Raw genomic sequence first — 14,574 nt, 5'->3', positions numbered from 1 at the left:
TTTAGTATGTGGGCAGCAGGTGATGAGTAGAATACAGATGAAAACAGATATCCAAGGAGTAGTGGTCAAAAAGTATTTGAGATCTGACAGATGTTGGACATGACATGAAATAAATACCATTTGAATGCCACTAAAGAAACAAGTTTACTGTATGTTTACTGCAGCTACGGCCGGGTGATATGGACAAAATCTAAAATAACAATCATTTTAACCAGATACCTCGATGTGGATATTGTGATCATAATATCCGGATCCTTATAATATACATTTTCCTTTTTCAACATTTAAAAAAATACTACCTTATACCAAACCTCTGGTAGCAAAAATGACCGATCTATAATAGTCACAACATTTTGAGTGTGTAAATTGGAGAAGTATCAAATTAGTATTAGAATAAAAATATTGTCTGTTTAAAACCAGGAAATCACATTATTACGTTTATCCAAAATCCCAGGTGATATATCTAGTCACATAGATATTGATATAATGTCGATATATTGCCCAGCCCTAATATATATTGTTTCATCCACACTGCAGAGGAAGCCCCTGGCTGTAATTTATTTGAATACAAATGGACAATAGAAATCCTTCAACCTTGAATCATCAGGTTACCAGAGTAAAGACTGAGACATCTCTAACTGGAAGGAACCACCCAGATTGCAGGGGCGTGATGTTAAAACTCTCTTCGTCAGATGAACCGTATCTGAAAAGAGTAACACGCTAACATCACTTCTTTGCTGTCTTTCTGGTAAATCGTGAGTCACCTCATCATCCCTTCTTAAACTAGATCTCCATTCTCTCATTCACGGCTCCGCTCTTCTGTTCACAAGTCTCTTGAACAAAGCTACAGTCCTAACAACACCCATTCATGGCCTCTTCCACTCCAGCTTATAGAATTCACTGAAACACAATAAAGACAATCTAAAAATGTTCCTTTATTATTATTATTATAATTATAATTATAGTGAATGTTATTTTATTTTTTTAGTTATTAAGTTAAATATTTTGTCAACTTGAAAACATGAATAGTGACAGTAATTTGATGCAAATTGATTTGAGAGACAGAAGAATGAATTCAGTCATTGCGCCCTCAGCTGTTTGCATCTATCATCTTCTGACTCAGCTTTGTGATGCCTATACTACTAACTAATCATTACACAATGCAGCATTTCTGGACAACAGACTTTCTGTTCAAATGTTGCTGCTTATTGTTGTCTTTCTATACCCCGATGCTGTCATATTGGACAGTTGGTCAGTCAGACACTTTATATTGTCATGCGCAGCCTAACTCACTATTAGAAGGATATATGCTGGCTGAAATGAATGAAGAGACGTCCGAATTAAAACTGCAGTGGAACACAGCATTGCATACAGATATGTTTGTCTGTCTGCCTGCCTGTCTGTATCTCTCTCTCTCTCTCTCTCTCTCTCTCTCTCTCGAAGACAGACAGACAGACAGAGACAGTCCAGAAAAAATGCAGGGAGACATTAAAAGCGTGTAATGTGACCAGAATGCGTGGACAATCCCCCCTTTCTCCCCCATAGGTCATTGCAGGACAATCATTGTGACATCATGACACCCCCTATGGACAGCAGTGTCTGCTGGGACAAAGACAGACAGGACAGGAGGAGGAGCCAACACTGCAACGCTCTCTTTGAAGCAAAACACCAAAAGACTGTCCACCTCATTCATTAACCCTGTGTGTGTGTGTGTGTGTGTGTGTGTACGTGTGTGTGTGTGTGTGTGTGTGTGTGTGTGTGTGTGTGTGTGTGTGTGTGTGTGTGTGTGTGTGTGTGTGTGTGTGTGTGTGTGTACACAGGGAGAGCAAGACGACCATTGATTGTATGGTCCTCCTCCCCAACATGTTTACGATAGTGTAGTGGGAGTAAATGCCATATGGAGACCACTTCAAGTGTGTGTGTGTGTGTGTGTGTGTGTGTGTGTGCGTGTGTGCGTGTGTGTGTGTGTGTGTGTGTGTGTGTGTGTGTGTGCGTGCGTGCGTGCGCATGTTGTGTGCGTGCAGAACGTTTTGTGCCTTACAGAAGGAATCCCACCAGTAGAGACCAGTCTGCAATACAAAATCTGCAGCATCAATGTAAACGTGTATTTTATGTCCATCAGAGACACAAAACACAATCTTTTGTGAAATAATCCATAATGTGTAGGTGATACCTAAAAGAATAATGAAACAATATAGTTGCCTATACAAGGCAGGTTGTGTTCTCTAGTTTGAATTTCACACATGATTGGTTTATGTTTTACTTTCATCTCTATTAGTAAAAAATGTAAACATCACAGACGTACAGTGAAACACTTGGGCTAAGGCCTCAATCACACCTAAAAAACACCCGTCTTGTGTCTTGTCCGTGTTAATTGGCCGCCCGATGCATTTCCAATGGAAGTCACATGGTTTGACCAAACAATTTTGTTTCATGGCTGTGTTCTGCCCCCTCCCCCCATCAAACAAAAATGTTTGGTCAAACCATGTGACTTCCATTGGAAATGCATTGTCCATTAAACACGGACAAGACGCAGACAAGACAGGTCTTTTTAGGTGTGAATGAGGCCTAAAAGGATAACACAAAAAGGTCCTGTGTGGACTTGTTTCCATCATGGTCCTAGAACTAATAATCAGTTTCAACTAATTTCAGCTTACGGGACTGCTTGGACTGCTGGTGTGGAGAATGGTGTGGTGTGGCTTCAGCAATGCAAATAATAAGTCATATTCAGTCATAATGAACACTGACGAGGATGTGGAGTCTGTTATGATCGGAGCGCCTGCACCTTCTTGAGTCAACTGAGATTTGTCTCTTGTATACTGTATAGTCAACCATGAATATTATGGTATAACCACATACATGCTATATGGTTGACCGGAGTCCCTCAGGGCTTTATACTATACTGTCTAATGTCTTTTATGTTTTCGCTACAGTACATATTTTCGCTCTCGAAATGCATCGAGAGCATCTGCTAGTATTTTCTTAGGTTTTTCACCTAATACGGATGCAGGGGTTTAAGTGACTAAGGTTAGTGTGTGGAATGGATAGGGATTTTGTGCAATATATACAACTGTACAAAAAGTTATGAATTATCTTTAAATTTACTATATCAGTTATAAAAAATAAAATAAATATTCCAGACATCTATCTATCTAGTGTTATAGTTTACTTTAGGAAAGATGGGTGTGCTACTGTGCTTTGAGATGATCATTTTATTAAAAGAAAAATTATGTAGTGATGGTGAAATATTCCTTCCACATTCATATCAAAGTGGGAGCGATATGTTAACAATATATACTCACTTCTGACCTCGTGGTCAAAGCACAGTCGGGGTCCCAGTGGAGAAACAGTGGTCTAAAATATTCCAGCTGGCCCATAGAGTGGAGCAGGCTTCAGCAGGCTGGCAGATGTCTCTCCGTATCGGATCAGCCACAAAACACCACCCCATGGGTGCGCGTGTACGGGTGAGAGTTGCAATCTGCCAATGATGGCTAGAGTCTTTTGTCCATCCAAAGCACCCTACCAGGATCCCCACACGCACGCACGCATGCGCACACACACACACACACACACACACAGTTGAATACAACTTTTCAATATGTTTTGTATACAGGGAACTTACATGTTCATGACACCTAAAGATACAAGGAGTATCTTCTCCACAGAGCCTGGCTACCTGTTATAGCGGACTGAGCAGAATCTTGATAGCCGGCGCTTGGTTTGGCATACACTAAACACACACACGCGCGCGCGCGTGCACAATTACACACCAGGGTCAGGTCAGTGTGAGGTTATCCATCAGCGAGTACTTTTTTTTTTTAAAGCCTGTCGATTCCTGTGGAGTGCAATCATCACCAACTCAAAAAGCTAATTTGTTTAGATATTCAACAGTTTATACATGTTTAAACATTCATAAAAAACCCAAAAACTAAATCATGTTAGTGAGTAAAGATGTGAACATACTACCTACAGCAGAGACATTGTCATATTCATTTTGTAAATGTATATATATATATATATATATATATTTTTTTTTTTAAAGGAAAAGAATAACACAGGGCCCAGAGCTGTTGTTCCTTGTGGAAAAATGGTTTATTTCCCCCCCAATTTTTCATTTCAATGGAGAGAGAGAAAAAAGAAGCTAATCAGAGGATCAAACTAGTATAATTTATGATAGACACGTATATACAAAGAAACCAGAAACTGATGGCAATTAACACATGGATGGATGAATGACATCTTAACACGCTTTACTTTCCAATGTCTCCCATTTCCCCCAATCATATAAGAGATAATCTGGGACCAGTGTATTAAAGCACAAGTCAAATACAGGCTCATACTGGTCATGATCTGACCTGTTCCACCCAGTTTAATCTGTTTCCCCTACACCTTTCATCCATCTAATTCCTTCAACGATAAAAAGTGATGAGGAACTGAAGAAAGTAGCGTACAGGAAATTGGATGCATCAATATTGTTGCCGATACAGAGACAATCAGTCTGAGAAACCCATCAAGGATAAGCCATGACAATTCAGGCAACTGAAATAAAAAATACAGTAAAAAACAAAACAAAGAAAAAGAAATAAGATGGAATAAAAGTTAAATAACATAATTCAAGCTGGTTAATATTCAAATATCCATGTCCAATCCCCCCCCCCAAAATCAAAAACCATTAAAAAAAGAAATCAACATTATAAGGGTTTCTGTGGTAACAGGCAAAATTACGTTCATTCACATCTTTTTTTTTAAATTCTTGTCACCCCTTTGTCCAACCAACCAAACATTTTTCAATTTTAGAAAAAAGGTTATTTACAATCAATGTTTCCAACACCAGAGGTTCTGAATATCAAGATGAAGACCTCCTTCAAGCAATGTACCATCGATTCATGAGTTGCTTCAGACGAGCCATTCTTCTTGAGGGCAAGAAATACCATTTAAACAACATGTGCCGGTCACTGGGCCAGCAAATACCTCCTTTATAGAGAGCCTTAGTTCTGATTTATACTTGCTTGTGTTCGGTGTCATGCACTGAAAATAGCAGATCTAAAAGCTCACAAGTGTGAATTTGTATGCCATTCATTTTTGATGTGTGAGACAAGTATAAATCCGGCTTTATACCATAAGAGTTGTGACACAGAGGGGGGGGGGGCGAATTGCCTGCTCATGAGGAACCAAAACAAAGTGAATGTCGGCATCGACAAATACCATTTTCAATGCTTTTCAAAATGCAGCAAGAAGCTGAAAGGCATTTCGGTTCCGACTACTGCTGGGGATTAAACAAATCTGGTTTATGTGCTAACTGGGTCAAATTAGTACTGCAGTCAGACTGAAATGGATTCATCTCTCCCGTCACTCTCTGTCTAGGCCGTCAACCCCAGCCCGTCTTGTGCTCTATAGGTGGGTAACACTATACACAGCCTCTCCCAAGACATCTCTATTCGGACAAATCATTACGGTTGTACCAGCCAAAAACAACAAAAAAAACAATGACCTTTTAAAAACATTGCCTGCAATTTGAGCAAATGAGCCACACGGTGACACAGTCCAAGTGCAGTTTTGTCCTTTGACTTGCAACTGTCAACATCTTTCGCAAATGTTAAGAACACAACATATTTATATATAGCACATACACATATATGCATTGTGTGTGTGTGCGTTTGCGCACGCACGCACACTTGTGTATGTGTGTGTGTGTGTATATATATATATATATACACACACATACATACATACACACAGTATATATATATATATATATATATACACACACACACACACACACACACACACACACACACACACACACACACACACACACATATTGTATAGTTCATTTTGCTCACAGAGCCCCTGGAGGTATTGGAAAGCAAATTTGGGAGAGCAAAGCGATGAACACCATTATCTTAGAAGACTGGCACGACTCTTGGCCTTAAGACTCTGGCCATGTGTCTCTCAGCCTGCCATTACTGTAGTTCATGTGTAGTACATGTGGTGCAACTCAGAAGAGAGGTTCAATATGCTTAGATGTGTTCAGACTATATGCAGATACAAAATGCATATGAGACAATCACACACCGACGGCGGCGCAGGTGTGCGAGGACGTGTGCCTGCCCTCGGCGTACACCCACGTCTCATTCACACACACAAAGCAAAGGACAATAAGGGGAGGTTTGCGGTGTATTGCAGTCAACTTGCGGGAGCACGTTGAGTTTGCAAAAACAAGAGGAAGAAAAAGATTTTGAAGTCCAGTTGAGGAGGGGTGGAGATACGGAAGATAGACCGAGAACAAAGTGTCTTTAGCTTGTCGATTTTTCAGTCCATGTTGCTGGGTAAAAGGGGAGGCAGGGAAAGAGGAGTGGAGAGAACATCTCCGCAGTCTGCTGTCTTTTAGTCCACTTTGACCACACTGTAGATCTTGGTAACAAACCAGAAACAGGCAAAGAAACCAATGGTACCTGCAGGATAGACAGACACAACAAAACAATCAGAAGATGAAAACATTTGTGTCAACTGTAATGGCTTCTTTAAAATGCTACTGCAGGAAAGACAAAACATCTCACATTAGTAACCAATTGGCATTAAAGCGTTTCATGATGAAAACGTTTTTAAGTTGATTCACTTATATTGTTGATTTTTGTTACCAGACGTTACCAGAGGCAAGCCAACTTTTGCGAGAGAAATAAGCCAAACCTCCCCTCGAAAACAACTTACCGGTAGTTAGTTTCATTTATTGTCCACAATGTGAAAATGTGTCTTCAGTCTCATAACAACGGTAACAACGTCCAATAATATGGCTGTGGCCATTTATTTAAGCAATATTACACGAGAGGGTGTGTTTTACCATCATTAATGCACGCCTGCGATACTGCAGGAACTCGCCCGCAGCTGAAAGGCAGCGCAGAAGTGCATTAATGACGGTAAAGCACACCCATCATTTATTAATGACAGATGTAGCCGCTACGACCATAATATATACTATTACACACACCAGATCGATTCTGTCACTCAATGTGATTCACACTCCCCCCAAACCAATGGGTATTTATAGTATATACACATCAAAGAAATGTTGGCTTGTTCGATTTTCAAAACAAGCCACAGAAAAACCCAACTCTGGAAAAACCCAAGGCAAAAGTGGTGGGAAATAAGCGGACTTGGCAACCCTGGGCAGGCCCTAGTAAGCGCTTGCCTGCCTGCCCTGAAAGACAGACAACTACTCCAAACGTGTCTGTCCATACTCCAGTCCATACTGTTGTGGAGCATCACAAACTACATGCAAATTTCTGTTATAGTGCTGCCACAGTGATTAGGTGACTGATATTGCTTAACAAAAGACTGGACAAGTGGGCAGGCAATTCACGCCCTCAACACCTTCCCTGAGATGAGTCACTAAAGGGTTATGTCTCCTAACATTTGAGAGGTTTAACTGCAGGAGGTTTGAACTGCGATTCAATTATAGACATGTTCCGGTGCAAGCTCCGTCGCCTCATGCTGTAGACTACACGTTTGAATATTATTTGAGTTGTTAACTTAGCCGTTAAACTCACAATTTTGAAATGACAATAATTTGTGATGTTCGCCTATATCTGTCCTTAATGCTGCTACTTGTGCTTCTTTGAGGATATAAATCACAGTCTACATTGATTATACTTGCATATTGTATTTTATTCACGTTTCTATTTCTTGTATAGCCTACGTTGTAATAGCTCTTTCTCACGGTGTTGTTGTAGCTGACGGTGGAAAGGTACTAATTTCTCCAAACACAGATGTTATCATGTAACTCCACGATACCTGCTTCACGGCTGTGCAGAAAAACGGCTCTCTCTCTCTCTGGAAATGACCGGAGCCGCAGTGTGTGTAAGCATAGGCTATACCGTCTATACAGCACATGACATAACTTAAAGTCTGCCAATATTTTGAGGGCAGATCCTCAGGTATGGACTAGGTATATTATATTTAGTAAATAATACCCACAACAACAACATGAGTCACTAATATTGTGCAGCCAAAATACCCACCGGTAAACAGAAAGAAGATGAGAGCCATGATCATGGTGTATCCAAAGTAGAGGATTGTGCTCGCTAGCCCAGTAATTTGCAGCTTGGAGAAAAAGTAATGGATGGCATAAACCAGGAAATAAACAGCTGTGAACCCACTGGTCAGGAACGACCGCCACTGCCAATGGTAGTCCTGCAGAAAGACAAGAGAGAGGAAAGAACGTTTTTAATTGTAATGTAATCTATTCTACCAACACCAGTTGTGAGTCAGACAACACCTGTATCGTTACATTTGCAGACGACACAGCTATTGTTGGTCTGATTGAGGATGATGAGATAAACTATCGAAGAACAGTGGATGAGTTTGCTGGTTGGTGTAGGAGTAACTTCCGTCAGTTGATATTTTACATATTTGTCATATTTGACTTTAGGACTGGTGCTCATGCAAGCAGGCCCTATCTCAGTTCTGTGCATAAAATGTAATGTGATGCCTCTTGGAACTATGACTGGCAGCCTTTTGTTAACATAGTTTATTTTATTGTCAATGTGCTGTCTGATCCGTTTGTGTATGTGTTTTTTTTTGATGACTGCTTGTCACAAAACAAAATTCCGAAAGGACAAATAAAAGTATCTATCTACTGTATCTATCTAGTAGAAACCAACGGGCCATAGTGCTAAATCTTGAACCAGTTCCTCTAGACAACCATAAACCTGTGCATGTGATTGTGTATAGACAGCAGTGCTGTTATCTTACTTCAGTTATATCTCACATCAGTAACAGTTGTCCTTTATCACTGCGTACGTACATCTCATACAATGTTTTTTTTTTGGTACAATCGTTTTTTTTTTCTTAGAAGAGAGCTCATCCATCAACAAGCTGTAAAGGATACTTGTTTTACTCAGTGCTCAAATTAGAAGTCATTCTTGTATTAAAGTCATCTTGCATCAACTAATTCTTTTTTTCCCCTCTGAAGTCAATTGCAAAACTCCGTCTATCGGCTGCAAAAATGCTTTCTTTATAAATCAGGTAGGTAGTTTTAACGAGTGCCGATCTCTGTATATTTTTCACATTTTGTGATTTTTGTAGAATTCATAATCTCAGATAGACTGACATCAATATGGTGCCAGAGATTCACAGGGAAGTCACTCCATTGTTAGATCTTGTGTTTATAGAGCGGGGCAGTCCCACCCCCTTTCATGACGACGCCAGGCCCAGGAAATGATTCCCAATGCATTTTTCCCATAGACATTTCAAAAGGTATTTATTTAAAGACGGTTACACCGCGGACAAAGCCAACTCGAGTCGTGACAACTCATGACAACAAACACAATATTTTGGACCAAACAAATAATTACAAAGAAGAAAAACAACAAAAAAAGTGTTGTAACCTGCCGTTTTTTTCTTCTTTCTAATTGTTTGTTTGGCCCGATGATTTGTCATGACAAGAGTTGGCTTTGTCCGCGGCGTAAATGTCTTTAAATAAATACTTTCTGAAATGTCTATGAACGGATAATCATTTCTTGGGCCCTGGTAGGGGGCGGGACTGCGACACTCTATTATCTCCCAATTTAAAATGTCTTTGTCACAATTGCCTTTCCGGGATCAGATTAGAATTATTTCTATACCAGGTATGCACATACACAGAATCTGTCTTGGTGCATTACACGAAAGCAATACAGTAAAAACATTCACATTTGTGAGAAAATACTCATATACTTATATTCATAGTTTACACACTTTTATAAATGTCTCAATTTTACTTCCAATAATTAACTTCCATAAGTGTATTAAATTATTGTAGTTTGACATTTTCCTCATAAAAATGTCTTTATTTTTCTTTCACTCCCTTATTGGTTACTTGCCTACTGGTACTATACAAATACATGTATCTATTATGGTCATTGTATGAAAGCTCAGCAGCACCATCTGCTGGCAGTACTGTGCTGTAGTGTACAGATTGAGTGAGTGTGAATCTAGTTTTTATCCGAGTGAAAGCAGGAACACCTGCCTGTGTATGTGGGTTTTTTTATGACTGCTTAACACAAAACAAATTTCCGAAAGGACAAATAAAGTATCTATAGGCCATCTATAGGCCATAGTGCAAAGCCAAATTGCATACTTGTGAGACCCAAATTGAAAACATCACAACTGGGAGGGGGTGGGCAGCGAATGCCGTTTCCAGGGTGTTTGGCGTTTACCTCAGCACAGAGGTGGAAATAGCAGAGAAGGATGGTGGCCTCAGAGCAGGTGATGACCAGAATGATGAAGACGAGGAAGAGGAAGCCAAACATGTAGTACATCTGGTGGGACCTGAGGAACGGAGGCAATTACAATCATGAACTAGTCGAGTCAACCAACATGGTCAAATCAATTGAATTGAATAAGTGAACCCTAGTCAACCAAAAAAGTCATCAGAGTGCCGACCCAAAAAAAGGTCAAGCGCTACAAAATAACTAGCATAGCAGGTAAACATAAATCAAACCTACAATCTCTTTAAATAACATACTACAGTATATAAATAACGTACGTACATCTCTGGACAAGCAAACAGCATATGTCTATGCGGTGCACAAGTAACCAACAGATAATCAATAATGCTATCTTAGCCTGAATATGGCAATCTATCATTCATTCATACGGTAAATGCACACTTTATGTTCTATTGAGGATTGATACCAGCCAGAACCCTGTATTGCATGGCCTACCACCTATCTGCCCTCAGCTTCATCTTTCAATGGAAATTGTGGTCTGGTCTAATAATATTGCAAGCAAATAAATTCATCTGTCTGGAATAGAATTGAAAAACAAATAAAAGTCATTATTAAATAAAATGGCATGTCCAGACAATTCGGCCCTGTCTTCCGTCTGTCTGTCCACAGCTAATCTCACAATCTGCCAGGGGGATCTGCAACATATTTCTTGGCCAACAGGCCAAGGATCTCAGTTCCTCAATATTAAAACATTGGTCAGAGACAAAGACTGTATAGTATATTATTTTTAATTAAATAATCACACAGCTATAGTTCTTATTCTTGGTAGATTACTAAATCGGCATGATCGCTAATCCTCGTTTTATACATTCAGCAATAACTGGCAACATTACGCGAGTTAGTGAGACCATTACGCAAGCATCGCCTTCACATGTGGATACGTGGAAATGATGTATCTTACTTCGTACCTGTCATATTGTCGTCATAATCTACATGGGACACGCACAGAGGTAAAGGAAATATATATATAAAACTTGTATTGATGCCATGGGGGACATTCAGTTCATGGCACTGGAATGAAGCACATTCCATTCCATCCATATGATAATAGCCATCTTTTATTATGTAAACCTGACCACCAGACAGTGGGCGTGCATGTTAAATAGACAGAGGTATTGGACACAATGCGTTGTTAACACCTTTTGTGTGATGCCACAGCGTCACAAGCTGTAGATGTGCAGATGTAGGGACGAACTTTAAAGTTAGCAAGACAAAGGGTAAGAACATTATTAATATAAATTGATTACGGTTCACAACTTTGTTGTCTGTGCTCATAACACTCCGGGTCCGGTGCAATGAAAATAGTGGAAATTACACTGGCTTATGCTGTGTAATGGGAATGCAGTTTTTAGAGTTGTAATATCTCAGATTCTTCTATTTGGATCAAAACGAGCTTGATTTGCGCCACATTTCTCTAAACGATATAATCCCTGGTTACAAAATGTATGTTTTGGGTGAATTAAATAACATTCACGGGAGACATTATATAGCGATTATTTACTTCCTGACTCTCGGTTTCCGAGTGAAACTGCTTTCAAACTAAAGGCGTCTCATATAAAATGACTGGCTTGCAGTCCTGGAGTACACAATTCAGATACCAGATGGGGGTGTTGGCAGTAAAAGAGTTTTAACAGCTTCCCTGCATAACCCGCTATTCACACGTTTTATTCTATTGTCTTTCCCTGCGTAACACGCTAGACCCTATGATGACGTAACCGGAAATCGACCTTATCCACCGGCTTGCAAGGGCTTCTGGGAAAATGAGTTTAATGCAAGTGAACATGGGTTTTACACTGGGATCCACGTGAATTCCGTTTGTGCCCGAGCATAGGCATGGTGACACCCCGCCTGCCTGTGATTGGCCTACCGACACTGCCTTGACAGTCCTCCGAGGTGGATATGCTTGTTTATGCCGTTTGCTTTGATGGAATAATTGATTGAACATGCATGCCATAATATGATTTGATTTGGGTGTGTTTGTGTTGATTGTGTAAACTTGAAACATTATTGTACTATAAAAAAAAAAGATCTATTTTCCCTTCATCTTTATCCATTTTAGTGTAATAGTATTAGTTTACTATAATTAGATTAATACACACGATAATCAACACTTTATTTAGAACACACTAGGGATGCACCGAAAGGGAAATTCTTGGCCGAAACCGAATACCGAATATAGGAAACAGTTGGCCGAAAACCGAATACCGAATAGCCGAATACATCTTTGTTGTAAAGCTACCTGATTATGGCAAAAGACATGATTATGGCAAAACCTAACTTAAATAATAAACACTTATGGGTCCATTAAAAAACATCTAAATAATTGGAGGCTTTGTGATTAATTAATCTCAATTAATCACATTTTAATCGCATATCAATAGGCCTATTTGACCTGAGCAGTGAGCTTTTTTTCTGCATAAGCATAGGCAATAAAACAAGTAGTAATAATAATAATAGTGATAATATTATTTATATTAAGCTTCTCTGAGTACTTAAAGACACTTTTCAAAGAGAACATGAGAAAACAAATAAAAACAACTTTATTAGAGAAAAACTAAGACTATGGAATAAAATAAATTAAAGTGGAATGAGATAGCAATATTCCAGAGGTGGGTTTGCATTTATAGGTGGTGGCATGTCTCTGAGTTTTGGGAAGTGCATCGTTTTGACAGGTCTGCCTGTTGTGGACAACGATACAGTCTATCATTCATTGTTAAAGCTCCAAATGATATTCCCATTCGTCTTTGTGTCTGCCCGTGTAAACGCAGCAGCGAGTGTGAGGGGACGAGGGTTAGGGAACGGATGTAGTACATAGTGTTAAAACTAACGTTAGATCCATGCTAGCTACTAGGTTTCCTCGTCAACAGAACACCACCACAGATCGGGTGGAAGCTGCTAATATCACGTTGCTTGTGCCCGTGGATGGGAAATAAGATTTATAAGGCTATGGAATCGTGGATGAAAGCACAGTTGTGTCGGATCTGCCTGTGCGTTCCGTGACTGCTGCTCGTGTGTTGTGTTGCGAGAAACTTGCGACTGTCGCTGGCTGGGGGCTGCTGAATGATGCATAGTTAAAGAGCGTCATAAGCATGCGCCCTTCCTGCGCTGAAAGTAGCAGATCTACAAGCTATCTACCCGTCGCAATGCACAGCGCGTTGGGCTTGTACATCTGTGTTTTCCTCGCAGTTTAGTTCGATTCACAACTTTAGGACCACTACTACTATTCGGTGATATTTCTCGGCTTATTTGAGCCGAAACCGAATAGGCCGAAAATACATTTTTAGCCATTTTCGGCCGAATATTTTCGGTGGCCGAATTTTCGGTGCATCCCTAGAACACACCCAAATCAAATCATAGTACAACATACGTGTTATTCAATCAAAGCAAACAAACAATACTAGTTTGCCACTTCTACAAAAATAATACGTACAAGTTAGTTACAAGGCTGCATTCTGTCGCGCGTGCCAAGCTGTCATTCTCTTGTAGCCTATTATTTATTTCTCAATCTCACCACGGGGCGTTGCCATGCCTCAGCCATGCCTATGCTCGGACAAAAACGGAATTCACGCCTGGGATCCATGCGCCATTACCGTTTGTTGTTCTCCCGCATCACGACGGTGGATTATTTTTCGACGGTTGGTGTTAGCATTATGTTATGCTTTAGATATTGTAAATAGCAGATCTACAGGCTCATAGTGCGCCACCGAGTGGCGCGCTACGAGCGACTGACATAGAAACATAGCTTTTTCAGAAAACTGTCAGGATGTAGAAGACATTTTTAGAATCTGATCTCAGGTCAAAATGGGTTAAAATAGCTGCAGGTTGCGTTCTGTTCTTTCCGCTCTGCTCCATGATTCTCAATTATGCTCAACTGCACGTAAACTTTATTGTCATTTAATGTCCGCTCCCACCATGTCTCATATGCACGGCTGTCTGTATTTATGTTGACAACCAACCACCCCACTTCCACTTGCTCCTGCGGTCGCTTCTCTCCCTTAAGGCGTCTTAAGGGTTATATTAGGCTATAACGCAAGGAATGCGTTAAAATATCCGTCAAAATCACAGATCTCGGTGTCGAGCGCCTTTGTACCAGAAGACGTCAAAACACGTTTTCGGCACCGAGTGAGTTGAAAGAAGGATGAAGGAGAGATAGCAGAAGAGGTGGGAGGAGGAAAGGAGAGGACGTTCGGGTGAAAGTGTTGCGCTGACTGATTGACAGTGATGACGCTCTCACGCCCCTTTCAGAGTATGGGTATTTTAATCTGAATAATAATACCACTTTTTGGAGGGGTCCCAGAATGGCATT

At 40.2% G+C, this 14,574-nt stretch overlaps 1 protein-coding gene across 1 annotated transcript in view; it reads right to left on the bottom strand.

Moving 5' to 3' along the window:
* Positions 1-4,068: 4,068 nt before the first annotated feature.
* Positions 4,069-14,574, bottom strand: part of tm9sf2 (transmembrane 9 superfamily member 2) — a 33,386-nt gene continuing 22,880 nt past the window's right edge. The window contains exons 15-17 of the mRNA XM_080781505.1: positions 10,197-10,308; positions 8,019-8,190; positions 4,069-6,455 (exon numbers count right to left, since the gene is read on the bottom strand). Coding sequence (XP_080637631.1) covers positions 6,388-6,455; positions 8,019-8,190; positions 10,197-10,308 — 352 coding nt within the window. The 3' untranslated portion in view covers positions 4,069-6,387. The remainder of the gene's footprint in view (positions 6,456-8,018; positions 8,191-10,196; positions 10,309-14,574) is intronic.

This window comes from Protomyctophum bolini (assembly GCF_963924005.1).
Source record: "Protomyctophum bolini genome assembly, chromosome: 14".
Classification (NCBI taxonomy): Eukaryota; Metazoa; Chordata; class Actinopteri; order Myctophiformes; family Myctophidae; genus Protomyctophum; species Protomyctophum bolini.
This window is presented reverse-complemented; position numbering and strand designations above follow the sequence as displayed.